The 13,506-nt window shown below is 39.7% G+C and overlaps 1 protein-coding gene across 3 annotated transcripts in view; it reads left to right on the top strand.

The window, feature by feature from the left end:
- CSPP1 (centrosome and spindle pole associated protein 1) overlaps positions 1-13,506 on the top strand; it is a 370,862-nt gene that overhangs the window by 247,815 nt on the left and 109,541 nt on the right. For all 3 annotated transcript variants that reach the window (XM_030215269.1, XM_030215277.1, XM_030215287.1), the window contains 3 exons: positions 4,849-4,963; positions 6,541-6,688; positions 12,793-12,945. In XM_030215269.1, coding sequence (XP_030071129.1) covers positions 4,849-4,963; positions 6,541-6,688; positions 12,793-12,945 — 416 coding nt within the window. The remainder of the gene's footprint in view (positions 1-4,848; positions 4,964-6,540; positions 6,689-12,792; positions 12,946-13,506) is intronic.

Below are 13,506 nucleotides of genomic sequence, written 5' to 3' on the forward strand. Positions count from 1 at the left end.
TCACATTGTTCAGTATTAAAATTTGATATTCTGCCTATCAATAACATGCTTGAGCCGTTTACACAAGGAGAAAAATGGCAGGAAGTTGATTACAATATTGTATAAAAGTAACCAAAACAAAACATGCATTTATGATTGAAACAGTATTACAGAATTATTGTACATGAAGCCACAAAGAAGCACAAATTTTAAAAATGAAATGAATGCCAGTAATACTGAAATTCCACATTGCATAACCTATTCTAGACTTTTCCACATCACTGTGCAAATATGCCGTACTATGGTGGAGATTTCTTCAGAGGTTGTTAGATTAAAGAAGTGGTGGAACTCAAAAAAGACCACCACTGTGCTTGAGATCTTATCCATTCTCATCTCTGTATGTTCAGCATCTTGGAGATTTCAGAATAGACCCCCTAGGAAGCAGTTTTTCTAAAATAAAAAAAAAAACCCTCATTCTCAGGATCAAGTTATCTTGGGCAACAAAGCTTAATTTTTCTATTGTGACGAAGGAAGCTTTAAGCTGCAACCAGTCAAAACAAGGAACTGGTTTGTTTCTGAATTCAGAAAAATTAGCCTGAATCTACTGTCTCATTTCTGGAATGCCCACCTGTGTAGAGAGTGTAGTCTTTTCAAAAACACTTAAAATACACTGACGCTCACTAAATACTAGGACTGCTCTGGTCAAAAATCTCATTCCTCTGCTGGCTACAATGGTCAAATCCAGGACCCTCAAACATGAGGATTCTGTTGTGTTCTATATCTAAGCACCTGAACAAATGCTTGAGCAATAAAAAGCTGAAGATGGTTATTTCTATGCTTCCCTCCCTGCTTTTTTTTTTGTATTTAGGAAAGTATGGTATAACAAACAGAAATGATGTAAAAAGCACAAACACTGTATAACAATAACACATAGCGAAAACAAGTAATAAAAATCAAAAGACCACAGCCAATAAGCATTGTTAAATGACAATCAAAGCCATCTCTGAAAGCAAAACACACAATAATTTTCAGTGTATAAAAATCTTTTTTTTGTCCCCTCCCCTGCTCTCCAAAGACACAAACCAATCTAGCATGGTCCTTCAACCCTCCCCCAAAAACAGAGAGAAGAAAAGAAAAAGAATATCCCCTCACCCAAGAGGGAGAAAGAAAACAACAAAACTTTCACTCACTCATTTTTGTCAAAGGTCATCACACTTTTTCCCATTTAAAAAGTCTTCCTCCGTTCCGCTATCAAAAATTCCATATCATACAAATACCACAGTTTATTAGCCATTTTGACGTGAAGGACCTCTGCAAATTTCCAAGCCCTGGCTAAGACCTCCCTAACTGCATGAAAACAATGCCGAAGCAGGGGGTTCTGGGCAAGTGTCAAACTGGGCACAAGCTTTCCAGAAAGAAAAACGCCAGGATCCTAGTGAATCTTTCTTCCAGCCCATCCAATTTTGCAATTTAAATTGCAGTGCCCTCCAACTGGCCCAAGCCTTGATAAAACCCTACCAAATATGGCCCATAGTTCCCCTTTCCCCAGTTTATCCAACAGAAAGGCGAAACAGTAGGGAAACATTTATTAAGCCTTTCAGGACTCAAGTACCACTTATAAAGGACTTTTAACAGTATTCTCCTGTGTACTAGTTAGTTAAGGCGTTCTCTATCTTAAACCACCAAGCCTTATCGTAATGTACTCCAATGTCTGTCTCCCAACGATCCTGATGGGCAAGGAATTGAAGAGCCAATTTGTGTAGGTACTTATATATAGCAGAGATAAGCCACTTTGTGTCCTGTTTCTGCTATAGGTGAGCCCTTAGGTTCCCTGAGGCCCCACAAGACCTCAGAGGACAGCCGCGCACCCCGAATCTTCACTCGCGGCGACCGCCGTTCACCAAGGGTTGAGCCCCCAGCTGCATGCGGCCAGCAGGACTGCTGGAACCGCGGGGTGATGGCCGGCCTGGCTGGTAGTCAGCAACTCAGTCTCTGAAGGGCAGCTAGCAAGGACGGCTAGCACTGAAGAGGAACACAGTCTCTGAAGACAGCTAGCAAGGACGGCTAGCACTGAAGAGGAACACAGTCTCTGAAGACAGCTAGCAAGGACGGCTAGCACTGAAGAGGAACACAGTCTCTGAAGACAGCTAGCAAGGACGGCTAGCACTGAAGAGGAACACAGTCTCTGAAGACAGCTAGCAAGGACGGCTAGCACTGAAGAGGCACACAGTCTCTGAAGGTGGCTAGCAAGGACGGCTAGCACTGAAGAGGAACACAGTCTCCAAAGAGCAACACTCCGAGATCCACTGTGTCGGCTTCTGACATCTGAAACGGAAGCACTGGACCCTTCCAGTTCCGTTGTTTAAATCTCCCGCCAGTCCGTCCCTTCCCTGGAAGAGGAGCCAATTCCCCCGGCCCTGGCAGGCAAGGAGCGCCTGGATTGGCCAGCCTGCCTTGCAGGCGGAGTCTCAACTTCAACGCACCAATCCGGCGTGAGTAGGCGGAGCTTCCTTGCTGGTCCGCCCCGGGCCAGGGAGACGCCGGAGCCGCCATCTTGGCCGGCGTGCTCCCTTATCCGAGGCCGGCGTTCGCTCCAGCGGGTCGCCGGTCTCGGGCCGACCCGCGGCAGCGCTGACTCCGTCGGCGGCTCGTCTCCGCCGCCCTGGACACCGCGAGCCCCGCCGACCATCGCCCCCCCCCCCGCGGGAGCACAGGTAAGGGCCCGGGACGGGACACTTTGTACCTGAAGTACTTTCACAGAGGTCCTCTAGAGCAGTGCTTCCCTAATTAGTCTAGCTTTGATATCTCATTGGGAGAGGAGATGGCTTCATTGCTGATAAGCAAAGACATGATCGGGAGAAAGACCATATGTAGTAGCCAAGGAGACAAAGGTTTCTGTCTGGTCTTCAAAGTTGCCCCCAGTGCTGTAGCCCTAAGTGCTCCCATTAAAAAAAAAAAAAAAAAAACTGGATTCAAGAGCAGGCAGAAACGGAGGATTGTGAGCTGTCGGTATATGCCTAGAAAATTTGGAAATCGGGTGCCCCCCCCCCCCCCCCAATAGTGTCCCAGGTTTGAAAACTACAATGAGAAGTGGAGACAGTTGTAGATATCAAGTGATAACTGAAGGGTAACCAGAGCAAATAAGAAAGTTTCACCTTGCCCACTTGCTCTAATGCATTCCATTGTTTGTGAGCTATAGGGGCTGGTGCCACTTTATCACACACTCAATATGAGCAACTATAAAGAGAAATATCCATCCCCCCCCCCCCCCCCCCCCAAGTTTCCTGTCCTCATACAACACTCCCTTAGCCAATCTAGGAGGTGGATTACCCCAAATAAAGTTTATCAAAACACGCTGAACCTGTTGCAGAAACCTTTTAGAGACCAAAGTAGTCAAAACCTGAAAAGGATAGAGCAATCTGGGCAAAACATTCATCCGCACTGAAGCTATCTTAGCAAACCACATTAAAGGCAAAAAAGCCCACTTCGCTAAGGGCCCCTTTTATTAAACAGTGCTAGCGATTCCCGCATGACAAATACGATGAAGCCCATTTGAATTGAATGGACTTCATCATATTTGCTGCGCCGGGAATCACTAGCGCGGTTTAGTAAAAGGGGCCTCTAAATCTTTTTGTATTTCCAATAATAACTTCAGGAAGTTAGCCTTAAATAAATCGGAATAGGAAGGGGTTATTTGAATACCCAAATACTTAATACTACAAGCAACCTAGCGAAAAGAAAGAGGCTTGTAAATTCAACTATAGATATAGAGGTAAATTTAACATTATGCATCTCAGATTTACCAAGATTTACTTTCTATCCCGATAGTATAGAATAAATTAAGTTCCAACATTAAATTATGGAAGGTAACAATAGGATTTGTAACAAATAACAAAACATCATGCTTCCCCTTTTACACAAAGAAAACAGACCGTGTTCTCTAAATCTAGTGATACATCCTGGTCTCAAGAAATATATCTTATTTCTAGGAAGAAACCAGCATTTCCAGGAATATGTTCTACTTGTAGCATTACTTTCAACACAACCTATATTCATCTGATATCTTGCAGTTACTTTAACATTTTTTTTGCAAACTGATGATTAACTGGCTGAGAGTATCTTGGGTAGGAAGAGATGAATCTATGCAGTATATCATCCAAGTGCTACAATAACTAGAGTTCATCAACTATTTCAAATGCAGTCTGACCTTGATTGACGGAGTAGCCTAAAGGTTAGAGCAGCTTGGCCGGGGATGTTCAGTGGCACTACCCAGTTAAGTACTGCTGAATATCAGCGGCAGGGTTTCAAATCCCACTGCTGCTTTTTGTGATCTTGGGTAGAGAGGTGTGGTAGCCGTGTTAGTCCACTTGGGCAAATCACTTTACCTTCCATTGCTTCAGGTACGAAATTAGACTGAAAGCCCTCCAGGGAAAGGGAAATACCTAGTGTATCTGAATGTAACTTGCCTTGAGCCACTACTGAAAGGCAGGAGCATCTCCTGCCTGATTAAACCCTTTTGAATATTGACCCTAAACTTGTTTTCTCCATAATTAAAGCTTTTATATGCAACAGAGGAGAACTGCAGGGCTACAGTAGAGCAGGAACCAGTAGGCACCCACAGTGAAGGGCTTTTGCACTTTAAAGCTTTAGAAAGGATCATCTACTTGACAGAGTGCTCATAGGAGATTCACATTTGTCTGAACTGCTGTTTTCAGAGAATACATGGCACAGTTAAGCTACTTTGTCCCAGTATGTTTGTTTACCCCCTGCCAGTATAGTGATCTTTAAATGCTGAATGTCCGTTTTTATTAGTAACTGCTTGCTGTTTCTGTTGTCTTTATATTATTGTATGTTTTAATTTTTATGTAGACACCCAACTGGGCAGAAAACCACTGCTGCAGCATGTCTAGGAATATTTCCAGAGGATAAACCAAGGCTTTCAAAAGAGGCTATTATGTGTTATCAGGAAGATTTACAACAGCAGGTATCAAGTAACATACATTAAAAAAAAAAAGAAAAATGTTCCTCCTTTTACATCTCAGTGGTGATTATCCTGGGAACACAAGTTCGCTTTTGCTATGTGAGGGCTGAAAGGGGAGTAATTGAAGCCTGAACCCTTTAGTATGACTATATTTTAGAAGCAATACAAGAAGAAAATAAAATGAAGGTGTCTTTAGTTTCTCTGCAGCATTCTAGATTTTAATTAATAGAAAGAATTAGCTAGATGAGAGGATCTGGACAAGCCTGGTCCTTTTCTTTCCACATAGTCAATAAAGAATTAATTTTAAAATCAATTTACAAACATAAAACAGATGGTACTGTATGGGGTAATTTTATGCAACATTTTCAGTATGTAAAATATGTTACAAAAATAGCTGTTATAAAATTGTTCAGTGCTATATATGCATAAAAAGATGCACCAAAAGATAGCACCTACTTTTATGTGGTCCCGGGTACATAGACTACACATGCACCCGTTTATATCTGTCTTGGTGTAGATGTAAGTTTATACTAGAGCATTTGTATGCTACTGGGGATAGTTCTGAGAGCCCATTTTATAAAGGCAATATATATGCCTATGTCCATTTTATAAAACAGATTCTTTTTTGAAAATTTTTATGTGCTCTGTTAGGATACTACTTCACCTCCCTCCCCACCTGTATCTTGTTGAGAATTGCTTTAGAGAATTTTATTTTGCAGAAGTACCATATGTGGAGGAGTGAGAGAAAAGGAGTATGCAAGATAAAATCTGAGTAACAAAACTGAGGTAGACTGGTTGTTTGAAGTTATACATTTAATTTAGCATACTTGTTAATGACTTTGGAAGTTGAATAAATGTTTCATTTGTGTCTTGAGTATTATGGTTTAACAATTTTCTAATAAAAAATAAAATTGTATTTCCTAGAATTGTGACTGAGACACACAATGAGGCTCATTTTCAAAGCACTTAGCCTCCCAAAGTTCCATAGAAACCTATGGAACTTAGCCTCCCAAAGTGCTTTGAAAATATGCCTCATTATATACTTTCCAGATTGCTTGAATAAAAATAGCTTGAGGGGGTTGCATCCAGACTAGCAAAATTGTTACATGGTTATGTAATTTAGTTGAAGAAAGATGAGGTGTGCAAAGAACCCAGCTTTTTTCTAATAGCCTCAGAAGTAACGTGGAGACGGACAAAACCAAAAATCCACAAACAGCAGAAAATCCTTTCTACTTTTTCTTCATCCCTACAATCTAATACATGGTACATGGTATAAAAATTCCTTCCTTACCCCAAGTATGGTGACTGTCATCCATGTGTACACATGGACTGTACCTCAGTTATTATACTCAGTCTTTATAATCTCCCTCCCCTTCTGATGATTTTTGCAAAGAGGTGTAGACAAATAGTTTCCTGCTCTGTTTATTGTTGGTAATTTTATGGTTTGTCATAACCATAGTGTTCAGATGTGTTGGTACCTTGTACATGATTATGGTGGTTTCAAGATTCATTTTCCACAGGATTACTACTCAGTTCCTTGTTGCAGGGAAAGTTCTATATTTGTTAAATAATTTTTGCAGATCAGAGAAAGGAATGAAAGACGTCGAAGAGATAAAGAAGAAAGAGAGCGACTTGATGCAAAATTAGAAGCAGACATGAAACAGTACAACCCCTGGGGGAAAAGTGGTGGAGGTGCACCTCTGAGAGACGGAAAGGGAAATCTGATAAGTATGTTCTCGCGCTCTTTTTTTTTTTTTTTTTTTTTTTATCTGTCCTGTTGTTCATTGGGTTCTGTCTTTTCATCTGCTGTATTAGAAGAGAAAAGCTGTTGTACTGCACTCTAAAATCCTGGGTGAAGGAAAATTATAGCATATTTATATCTGCTAATAGACATACTTCCTCATAGTTAATTCAGTGTTCTTACAATTTTCTTTATGTAGAAAACTTGTACCTTCTCAAGAAATAATTGATGAGACTGTAAAGAGACCAAAAAGTCTTTCCTGTTCTGTTGTCTTAGGCTGCTTCTTTGGCAGCTGACTAGTAGTAAATTAGCAAATGATCCAATGTTTTTACAATCTTGTCATCCAGTGGAAAAATTTCTAGGTGGTTCCAAAATGCTACTAATCATTTCTATAGCGCTACTAGATGTACGCAGCGCTGTACACTCTATATGCAGGTACTTTCTGTGTCCTTGGAGGGCCCACAATCTTAGTTTTTGTACCTGGGGCAATGAGGGTTAAGTGAGTTGCCCAAGGTCACAAGGAGCATTAGTAGGAATTGAACCCAGGTTGCCAAGATCAAAGCCCGCTGCACTAACCATTAGGCCACTCCTAAAATGTCTTTGGGATCAACTTGTAACAGTTCATCATGCCTAGTGAAAATTTTGTCCTCATGTATTTCTTCCCTTTGAGTGTAAGCCACATTGAACCCGAATTTGTTTGGAATAATGTAGGGTATAAATGCTATAAATAAATAAATAGGTTAGGAAGACACATTTTTCATAATATTTAGGGATTTACATCCTTAAATGAGTAACTCTGACTTTAGCAATAAACTGTCGTCTTTTATACAGGTCTTTTTTGACAAATTAACATAAAATACAGCAAGTAAATTTAAGGGACTTTACATCGAATTAAGCATCCCCCTACTCCTAAGCAACTTCAAATAACTTTTAACAACTCAACAACATTCAAATGCAAAAAGCAGTAACAGGAGTCTTTTGTATCCAAGTTCTACATGTATAATTATGGTGGTTGAGAGGTTATATGTGTACAGCAGGTCCTGAGAGCTCCTGGCCCTCAGACCACAAGTCTATATTTCTGAATGCTAGAGTGACAGACTTGGAGAAGCTGAGTAAGGTGGGGGAGATGTTCACAAACCTAGCACAATGGTCCTAACTCCATTATAGCAGTCCCTCTAGCTAGGACCTGCCCTTCAGGTGATTCAATGTCCTCTCACACTGAATACATATCTCTAGGTGCATATGCCCTTCAGGGAAGGATTGACTGCTGTTGTAGATGATGATTAGGTCATTAGGAATTCAGATAAGTGGGTTGCTGGTGGTTGAAAATTGCTGAGTAATGTAACTGCTTGATGCAAAGTCTTCACATGTATCAGCTTAAAGGGGTATGAGCACTAATCTTTTAATGGGTTAATTTTATAAGGGATTTTTCACTCAAATGCTTTTTATAAAGCCACCCCAGTTGTTATGCATGTAAAAGCATACACAGTGCAAGAAAGGTGCATACTTTTATCTGACCTGTCTGTAGGTGTGTTCATTATGTGCATTGATTATAAAATACTCATGTACTTAATGTGCGGATATTAAATGTCTGTGGCTTCAGTCTAGATTGGGTTTCTGCTACTTTGCCTTTATAAAATAGGCTTGAAACAGGTGTCTACTTGACCTGTTACATAACCCACCACAGAAGAGAGAGTTTAAAACAGGCGTGTCCAACCTTTTTCTTTCATGGGCTGCATTTTGTTTTGTAACATTTGGAGGGCCAAAACAGAAACCTCTCTTTCTCTTTCATGTGCCCCCCCCCCCCCCCCTCAGCCTTCACATAGTCTTTCTCTCAAATCCTGCAGCCTGTTCCCCTCAGCTGGCTAGCTTCCCTGTTGTGACTCCAGCTCTGTAAGCTTGAGCTCCCAAACTTCTTGAACCATGTGGCTCCGGGACTCAGGGAACATGCTGGGGCGCTTCTGCAGGCTGAATAGCAGCTCTTGGTGTTCTGGGTTCTGGCCCATGGGTCTTATGTTGGACAAGCATGTTTTAAAAGCTGCTCAGGAGCACATGTGTGGCACTAAAATTAAAGTATAGACACAGTAAGCATTTCAGAAACCTGGTGGAGGATCATCAACAAGGTGCTATGATACCAGAGTACAAATTATATCAAAATGATAGGGCATATAAAGATAAATCCTGCAGGAGACCAAATGTACTGTGGACTCCCTCTGATAGAAATTCTATTTGTGATGGTGAAGAGTATAGCAGTAGAAGTATACTGCTATCTACCTGTTCAAGATGAGAAAACAGATAAAATGCTAACATAAATTAGGAAATCCGATGAAATTTGCAACATATTAATAATGTAATTCACTTACCCTCATATTGATTTGGGAAAATGTCTCATAGGACATAGGTAACATTTCTAGATGCCACAAATGACTGTGTCATTAAGCAGTTAAAACTGATAAGAGGAGGAGCTACTCTAGATCTAGTTCTTACTACAGAAACTGATGTAAGGGGTAGTGGTGTGGGACCGCATGGCAGTAGTGATCATAACATTAAGAAATTGAGAAAATAAGCAAGAAAGAAACTAAAAGGGAGAGGTTTCCAAAGTTCAATTCATATGCAGTGTAAAAGTGGTTTAAAAAGAGAATAGGGGAGCAGATAGAGAGGGCCGATTGGGGAGGGGGGCTTGGTGAGATGGGAGAAAGCTGGGAATCTGACTGGGGGGAGAAATGGGAGAGAGAGCTGAGGAGTGGGTAAAGCCTGGGAGGATGTTACATAAAGAGTTTTGGGAATTTTGCTTTAGGAAGAGAAAAGGCTGGGGGTCTTGTTGATAAGGATAGGAGAGAGTACCGTGTTAATGGGCGTTGACTTGGGCAGAGGGAGTGAGCTAGGAGATTGACCTCTGGGAAGCCTTGGATGAGGTTCAAGCCAAATAAGGAGAACCCGGGGAGAGTGATGAAGGTATCAGGTGTAGGTGAGTGTGATGTGGGGAAAAACTGCACAAAAAACGTTTTTGTGTTTTGAGTAATAATTAAATTCAGAGAAGTTATACTTAGTGATTATATTTTATATAAACAAATAGTCTGTAGAATTTTGTGGAATGCTAAAATATCATGCATAGAATTTCTATATTATTCTGTTTAAAATTCCCCCCAGGAGTAAAAATAACCATCTTAGAAGTTCAAACCAAATATAGTCCATAGATTTCAAAAGGTCAGTGAATGACCCAACACTGCCTGTATGGTTAAATGATGAGCTAGAAGAGGCGATTAACTAAAAGAGCGTCTTTCACAAAATGGAAAGTAGATCCAAATGAAGAAAATAAGAAAACGTATGTAAACTGCCAAATTAAAAGTAAAGCTTTAATAAGGCAGACAAAAGAGAATATGATAAGGTTATCATAGAGGCAGTAACTAATAATTTTTTCATGTTGGACCATTAGATGCCTGATGGGTAAAAGAAGCATTTGGGAACAATAAAGCCATAGGAGAAAAAAATGATTTCTTTGCTATGTTGGGGAGATACCCATACTGGAAACACTTTGATAGTGATGACTTACAGGAACTCAAGCACATCACGGTGAAACTGGAAGATGTAATGAAGGAAATTGGCAATCTTGAGAACAACACACCACCAAGACCAGATGGTGCATACTTCAGAGTTTTGAAAAAACTAAAAAAAATGAAATTGCAGGTGTAATACTAGTAATCTGTAATCTATCACTGAAATCACAACAGTACCTGAGGATCGGAGGGTGGCCACTGTAGCACCAGTTTTTAAAAAGAGCTACAGGAGTAATTGCGAAATTACAGACTGGTGAGCCAGAAGTCAATGCTGACAAAAGAGTAGAAGATATTCTTAAAAACAAAATTGCCATATGGACAACATGACTTAATGGGGCAGAGCCAATGTGGATTTATCAAAAAGAAGACTTTCCTTATCAATCTGTTAGATATTTTTGAAGGTATTAATAAACAAATGGATAATGGTGAGCAAGTAATATAATGTATCTGGATTTCAGAAGGCATTAGACAAAGGCCTCCATGAAAGACTCGAATGAATTAAAAATCTCACGGGATAGGAGGCAATGACGTATTGTGAATCAAGAATGGGCTAAAAGAGAGTTGGACAAAATGCTCCGTTTTCGTAGTTGACATAGGTAAATAGTTGAGTTATCTATACTGGGTCAAGTGCCTTTTAACATATTTGTAAATGGTCTAGAAAAGGGAATGACAGGTGAGATCATTAAATTTGCAAATGACAGATAATTATTCAAAGTTGTTAAATTACAAGTTATTCACAAACGGTTGGGGAAGGACCTTGCTGGATTAGGGGACTGGGAATTTTAAATAAAGATGATGGTTTTTGATGTAGAGAATTACAAAGTGAAGCTTATAAGAAAAAAATAATCATAGCTATATGAACGTGATACAAGGCCCCATCTTGGTAGTTACTGACCAGGAAAAGCATCTTGTTTTATAGTACATTGAAATCCTTAGTGCAGTGTGAAGGGGCAGTCAAAAAAAGGAAGTAGAATGTTAGAGAAAGGGTGGGATAATATTATAATGCTCTTGGTATCAATTCATGGTGTAAGGGTAATGGGATTTGATATACTGCCTTTCTGTGGTACCATCAAAGTGGTTTACAGTAGTTATATGCAGGTACTTTTTCTGTCCCTAGTGGGCTCCCAATCTAAGTTTTTGTACCTGGGGCAATGGAGGGTTAAGTGACTTGGCTAGAGTCACAGGGAGTTTGTGGGAATTGAACCCAGTTCCCCCACTGCACTAACCACTAGGCTAGGTGACTGCACCTTGAGTATTGTGTGCAGTTCTGGTTGTCCTGTCTCAAAAAGATATAGTAAAAATAGAGAAGGTACAGAGAGGAGCAACCAAAATGAAAAAGGGGATAGAATGGCTTCCCTTTGAAGAAAGACAAAACAGCAGGTTAGGGCATTTTAGCTTGAAGGAGAAATGCCTGAGATCATAGACATCTGTAAAATCAGGAATGGATCAATTTGTTTACTCTTTCAGCTGGTACAAAGATGAGGGAGACACTCCCTGAAACAAATAGGTAGCATATTAAAAACAAATTTAGAGTATTTTTTATTCAGCATACAATTAAGCTGTGGAATTGTTTTTGCAGAAGATGTGATGAAGGCTTGGGGAAAGCAATTGCTTACCTCAGGTATGAGGGGTTGTGCTGGATGTTACTACCTGGGATTCTGCTGGGTACTTATGACCTGGATTGGCCCCTGTCTGTGACACGATTCTGGGCTTGTTGGACCTTCTGACCCAGTATGGTACATCTTATGTTTATTCAGAATTAATGGGGGAATATCTCGGTTCAATAGCTGTGCTTTAAAAACTTGCTGACTGTGAGGCATGTCTAGATTGATGTGTATAGAAAGGAAAACTCTACTCTATGTTCTCTGATTCCATGTAGTTAAATAGAACCACGTTTTGTTTTTATCTAAGGCTGTTTTTAAAATAAATGGCTCTGGCAGTCTCTTCAGCTTCATAAAGCTTGTCTTCATACTTGCTGTAAATATTAAGGTTGTGTTATGAGTCACAGTGCATTTAAAATGGCTCATTTTATGTGTTGGTGTGTTTTATTTTATGGTATTATGCTAATTTGGGGTTAATAAAGGGCATGTTTGTTTTTGTACTCGCTGTGTCTCAGTATTTAGACTTCTCAATGAAAATTTTTTTTTTAACACTGCACAAACTGTTTTTCATTAACATCATTGTTTTACAACGGTCTGTGCTGGTAGAGGATATGCAGATTAAAAACATTGAATTCCTGGGTAATAGTTTGTGTGAGTATTAGCAATGGTCCGATGTCTCTTAGATGTAAGAGACCTGAATTTTTGCCTGAAAAAAAGGTAAATTGGGCATGATTTTCACTAGGAACAATTCTTCCTCATCCAAATCAAGGAGGCTGGTTTGTTTTTCTGGACCTTGGAGGGGTGATATGAATGGAGGTATATGGTGGTGGACCAGAGATTCAATGCAGAAACAGCAGCACTGTAAAGGACTCCACTGTATCTGATGGCAGAATAAATTGAATATCTTGTAAATGATATCTGTTTTCTTTTCAGCTGATTTAAATAAAATGCACAAGCAAAATGAAGATGCGTATCATAACCCAGATGCAAGAGCATACGAAGACAAACGGGCTGTAGTATCCGTTGACCTAAGTTTAGCCACCCCAAGAATTGAAAACTTAGAGGCATCTACCAACAAAATTTCAGGTTTTAAGAATATTATGTTTTTTCAGAACTCTCAGAATTTGATTGTTTTTCAATTAAATCATCAAAATCTGATACGACACATCAGTATTTTTCCATTTACTTACCTTGTATTTGCTTTGCACTGGAATGTAATCTTCTATGCATGTATTTTTTGTGTAATGTTATAAACTATGTATTCATAATTAGTTTAGTCAGTAACAGTTTAGTTTAGTTGCATACCACCAAAGATTGCTCAGGCTCTGGAGATTTTCTTTTCCTTATAGAGATCCATAAAGATAGGAGACAACAAACTAGGGAGAGAGTATCTTCCCTTATGGAATGTTGTCTTTTGAACTTGCTCTGTCTAGATGGTTTGCTTTATTAGATAAAGGTGCATATGGCATATTACTATTAACTAAAATATAATATTGTTTACATAGTATGGTATTCTAGCCTATACAACTTTCTTCACTCCATTCATACTCAGTCACTCACTATAACCCATTCTCACACCAAAACTTTAAATATTATTACACTTTTCCTTTGAAGAGAAAAGAACTATTATCTATTATTTAACCTGGT

Source organism: Microcaecilia unicolor, chromosome 1 (assembly GCF_901765095.1).
Source record: "Microcaecilia unicolor chromosome 1, aMicUni1.1, whole genome shotgun sequence".
In the NCBI taxonomy this organism is placed as follows: Eukaryota; Metazoa; Chordata; class Amphibia; order Gymnophiona; family Siphonopidae; genus Microcaecilia; species Microcaecilia unicolor.